The 5,789-nt window shown below is 29.5% G+C and overlaps 1 protein-coding gene across 1 annotated transcript in view; it reads left to right on the top strand.

Annotated features, from left to right (window-relative positions):
- The first annotated feature begins 883 nt into the window (after positions 1 to 883).
- The window catches only part of LOC105448105, a 28,135-nt gene continuing 23,229 nt past the window's right edge, over positions 884 to 5,789 (top strand). Inside the window, exons 1-2 of the mRNA XM_011686468.1 lie at positions 884 to 1,347; positions 2,303 to 2,615. Coding sequence (XP_011684770.1) covers positions 1,000 to 1,347; positions 2,303 to 2,615 — 661 coding nt within the window. The 5' untranslated portion in view covers positions 884 to 999. The remainder of the gene's footprint in view (positions 1,348 to 2,302; positions 2,616 to 5,789) is intronic.

Raw genomic sequence — 5,789 nt, 5'->3', positions numbered from 1 at the left:
TTGAAAAATTAGTTTTTTAAAATATTTATTTAAATTTGTAAGTTTTTTTATCAAATTTGGATATTAATAACGATATATAAAATTTATTTTTCACTTTCTTTTTACTTTACATTTTGTATAAATAAATATGAATAAGTTATAAAATAATCATAAAATATTCACGAATAAATATTTTTAAAAGCCTACAAGTTTGAATAAATATTTGAATGAATATAAATTGTAGTCCAATTATGAATTTTTTGTATTCATCGGACACACTATTTTATTCAAACAAATAATGTTTCGTATAAGCATATGTTGTTTCAATGAAACAAATATCAGTTTTCCTATCTTAAAATTGCCATGTCATCTGCATTGAAGCCTCTTTTCCTCAATGTTTAAAAATTCATAGATCTTCCAGAAAAATAAAGATATCGACTTCTTTCTGGGCTTATCTTAAAGATGAATTATGTGGCTATATTTAAAAAAAAAATCGTGATTTGATTAAAAAATGACCGATTCAATATGGCCGATCAAAACGTCTTTTTTTTTTGAAAATTGATTTTTTTTCAAAAATTGTTAAAATTTGTTTAATTAAAATGTAAATTGGTATAAATGTTATTGGAAGATGTATGGAGTCTAATACGCAGCGCGCGCGCGCTTGTTATGTACTAGTTAAGTAGATTATATTATAGAAATACTAAATCTAAAGAAACCTTTTTCTCTGCGTGTAATAATTTTTTTTATGGTAGATAGTCTTGAAAAGTTATAATATAGCTTTTTTTTAAATCAGAATTTCTGTTATCACGACGACGACTTTGAGATTACAATGCACTTGGTTTGACGAATCTTTCAGCAGCTGTAAGCTCTAATAAGAACACATCGGATTCCTCAGAGTCGTCGACCGGCGACGTGACAAAGACAGATGAGAGGAAAAACTCCCCGGGAACGACTGTCCGGCGAGAAAGCGGCCGGAAAGAGCGCGAGGAAACATCGAACAGAGCGAGGGAACGCGCGCGGATGATAGACGTCATCGAATTGCCGGGAGCGAATGACGAGGATTTGACCGAGTCGGCGAAATCTAATTCGTCGTTAGAGGAGAACGAGGAAGGAAGAGAGGAAGCTTCGGAGGTGGGCTTGGATCAATGGATTTCACAGGATGCCGAATATGTGTCGAGAAAGTCTCACAGAGACGTACTGCAGGTCGAGAAACACGCGGGCACGAAAACCGCGACTGAAGCGTCGGAAAGTTCCTCTGAACATGGCAAAAGCGCATTCGAAGTCCGGAACACGAGGTCGAAGACGAAAAAAGTGACGACGAGAAAAGAGAATGAAAGTTGCCGCCGCACTTCGAAGAAAAATGAAGTGGTAAGTATTGTGTATTTTTTATCGATCTAATTTTTTCAGGGTTGGATAAGTTAATTTTTTTTAAACTAAATTAAGTTAAATAAGTAAATGATTTATAAAATTAATTTAGTTGAGTTACAAGTTGCATAACTAAAAACTAACTCAGTTAAAAGTTGCGTTAAGATTAAATTAACTAAAGTTAAATTAAAAGTTAATTTGCAAAACATCATTTATATTAAATTAGAATGTCGTAATTTTTAAAAATGAGATTACTTAAATAAAAAACAATTACAATATAAATAATCAAATAAATTTTATTTATAATATTTTATTTGTAAATTAATATGAAATATTATATGAAATATTAATATGAAATATTAACTAATTTATTTATATGAAATAACAACGAAATATTGTGTTTATATGAAACATTTTTTTTCTTTGAAATAACATTATTTTTTTAAATATTTAAATAAATAAATTTTTAACTTAGAAAAAAGTTAATAAGTTAAAGTTTATATATGTTTAAACTAACTAGTTGAAGTTAACACTTAACTTGTTAAAATTAACTAAGTTAAGTTAAAAGTTATTAACTTTTTAATGTTTAATTCTTTTTAACTAACTACTACCCAACCATGAATTTTTTATATCGATTGCAGTAGTTTCTTTTTTTTTTATCAAATCTTCCTCTCGTTTTTTAAATATTTTTAAATTAATGTTAAATGTCTTTAAATCTTTTGAAATTATTTTTCTGTCATCCAAAATTTTGCGAATCTTTATTTGGACATTATACATTTTGCAATTGAATGCTAGATCCAGAATTTGGAAATAATAATTATATAAATAACTAATTAAAGATGCAGGTATTAAAATCGATGTTTTTTTTCGTAATGCCGAAAAGTCATTTACGTAATGATTACATAATGTATTCTGGCAAGAAAAGCCGCTATTTCGTCATCTCTAATAACGTTTTCAGTCCAATCGTAATTGTCGTGAATGTAACCTCAAGAGAAGGAACAGGAGCGTGAGGACAGCGAATTCGAAGTCGGTAGCTGAAACTCGCAATAACATGGGAAGTCGTAATAAGGAAGACAAGGCTTTGAGGTTTGACAGCAAACAAACGCGCGGACTTCGGAAACGGATTGTCGAGCTGCGACTGCGGCAAGAACGGGAAGACCTCCAAAAATATCTACACGAACTGAAGGACTCAAGACTAGAATCGGGCTCTACTCGAACGAGCTATTTCAGACCTTTGGAATTCCCTAAGATCGCAGAATTCACGCAGCCTGGTAATTTAGAAACTTAAGCAAAGATTGAACTTTTATAAATCATCTGTCTTTGTGAAAAACAATCTTTAAAAATATTTATCGACGATCACGATTACCGATTATATTATTATTACCGTCCGCTTTCTTTGGATAAAAAATTCCTTTTATTTCACAGCGATTCTTCTCAGCGATAAAGTACAATCGACAATTATTATATTGTCCGTTTAGTAGCGGCTTGTCTGTTTATTCTTGATTAAAGACTTCATTTCATATATTTTTTTCCTTTTCGATTCACTTCGCGATTTATGTCACTTTAATGAACGCCGTCCGCGAAGTGGTGAGTCGTGCCGCGGTGAATGCGCCGACAATTGCGACTCTAGCATTGAATAGAAGGAATCCGCATTGTATCGGAACAATGAGAACGTAGACCGATAGCGGTGTATAGAGTTGTAGGACCGCACCGAATACGTTAAATTCATTTTACATTTAAATGGAGGCATTACGCACAAATGCAATTCAAATGTATTCAAAATGTATTCAAAATGTATTCTCAAATGTATTCCATGCGTTAGATATATTTTTCGACTTATTTACGCCATGTTTTGAGTGTAGGACTGATGATTTGCTTCGAAGGCTTCGACATTCGAATTTCGAAGCTTCAAAGATTCGAAGCTTCGACATTAAAATCTTCGAATTCTTTTGAAGCTTCGAAATTTCGAAGTTTCGAAAAATAGATTTGTACAAGTGATAAATTTATTCAGAAAATTTACAAATACGAAATTATTCCTAAAAAATTTAAAAGTATTATAATCTGAAATATTACAAATTAATAATTAAACTTGATACATGTGCAAATAAGGAAATATAATGATCAATACCTGGGAAAAAAGTTCCATATATAATTATATATAATTATATGCAAAATATGTCCATTATGTATATGTTTCTTTCCTTTGTAAAATTATTCTTTACAAAATTGATAATAATAAGAAGGAAACGTAAAAAATAATTAAAAGAATAATTTTTACATTGGTTTCTTTTACAAAAAATAAAGTTTGAAAAAAATGAGAAAAGTTGCTTATATATAATTATATATAAGTGATTAAAAATATACATATATAATTATACAATGAACAATTTTTCTTATTTTTTCAAACTTGATTTTTTGCAAAAGAAAACAATGTAACAATTATTCTTTTAATTATTTTTTATGTTTCCTTCTTATTATTATCAATTTTGTATTAAAGAATAATTTTACAAAGAAAAGAAATATATATGGACATATTTTGCATATAATTATATATAATTATATATGGAACGTTTTTCCCAGGTGCTCAAAAGATCCGATAATGATAGAAATAGACTTAAAACTAAACCTAAACTTAAAATTAAACTTTATCGAAATTTTATCTAATTTTATAAAGTTTAAAGTTATCGTTTCTATCGAACTCACATTTGAGCTATTATAAAAAAGTTATCTATTTCTATCGTTTTTTAATAGTATAATCTTACATAAACATTAAATACACTTAAACTTGTGTATTTTTTTTATGTAACTTATCGAGTTATCTGATCCAAACTGAAAATTATGATTTGTTACATATTTTAGTATATTTGTAAGAAATATTAAAATTATTTATATATAAAAGACACAAAATTAAAATATTACATAATAAATCGTACATAAACTGAAAGCATTGCACGATAATATCAATTTTGAATAAATATGGTCAAAGATAAACATTGTACTTAAAATGACTTTTAAATTATATATTAAATACAGAGTAAAAAAAGATAACAAATCTGATATTTACGAATTAAAAACACGATAAAATTGTATAGCTTTCTTCTTATCTAACTCTATCGGATCTTTTAAACAGGCATGTAAATCTGCAAATATAACTGATTCTCGAAACACGTATCGTAACGTCTAAGAAAGCGTCGGTATAGTGCTTGAACTTGCAATTAACGACGGGAAAGGTCGAACGGCGTACGCCGTGATCGTTATCAATGATTTATTATCGCAAGCACGAATGTAAAGCAACTGATGATGTTCTCGATCGAATTTTTATGAATGTGAAAATGATTCTGCGGAATACTTTATTTGGCTGCAGAGACGGGCTAGTCATTGCGCTCGATCCAACACCGAAACCTGCAAGTGCAACCAAGGTCGGCCCGGAACCGCCGGATCACGTCAGCGACCTTGAGAGCATCATCGCGAGTCCTGCAGATAACGTGACTGTACGTCCGATAAAATTGCCGCGATCCACGGCCGATTCGCGTTCAAAGAACCAGAGGAGACGTCGTTATCAGCGTCGAAAGGAGTCATCTCGTGGCGAGAACGTTACAAGCGGTAAAATAAATAAAACGTTATAAATAATTGCCGCGGCGGCGTCGAAATTGGAGTTACTCCAACGGAGTGTCAAAAGATTAGGAAATCTATTTCGAAATAGAATTTCATGAGAGAAAATTGATTTAAACGAGAGGAGTAAATTTAGGAATGTTCGTGACTGCAGTAGACGTGAAGATTCTTAATTCTGAGATTATATGAAGGGAATGTTGACAATTAATTATAGGCGTTATAATTTATTTCCTTATTATGTGTATTTATTAGTTACTTTTTTATTGGATTAATAAAATATTTCTAGAATATGAAGAATATATAGAATTTTTAGAACAATACAATATAATTGCCACAAATGCCGTGCGCAGAGAAAACGATTTCTTTAGATTTATTAAATTTTATTGTAGTCAAACAAATTTGTTATTTGAAATGGTTTAAACAATGTTTGAATCAATAAGTACGATTGTTTGAATTTGAAATAATGTACATCTTCGTTTTAAATAAATTGCATAGAACAACACGTATATCAAAATATTTTGCTATTTCTATTTAAATAAATTATTTGTTTCATTGTTTGTATTTATTGTAATTATAAATAATACATGATTTGGTTGAAAGATATTACTTCAAATAATATTGTAGTGTTATTCCTTTTATTTCAAATAACAGAGGTTTTTTGAACGAAATAACAAAATTTTTATTCTAGTGTGTCCGATGAATACATCCAATATTCGAATAAATGAATAAATAATGAATATGAATACGAGTATAAATATTATTTTTTTTATATTCACGGAAAATTGAATAAATACTTTCTATGCGATTTGAATGAATACATTTGTGAATATGAT

Source organism: Wasmannia auropunctata, unplaced genomic scaffold (genome assembly GCF_000956235.1).
Source record: "Wasmannia auropunctata unplaced genomic scaffold, wasmannia.A_1.0 LD336088.1, whole genome shotgun sequence".
Taxonomy (NCBI): domain Eukaryota; kingdom Metazoa; phylum Arthropoda; class Insecta; order Hymenoptera; family Formicidae; genus Wasmannia; species Wasmannia auropunctata.
Note: the sequence above shows the minus strand (reverse complement) of the source record. Positions and strands in the feature narration are given on the sequence as shown.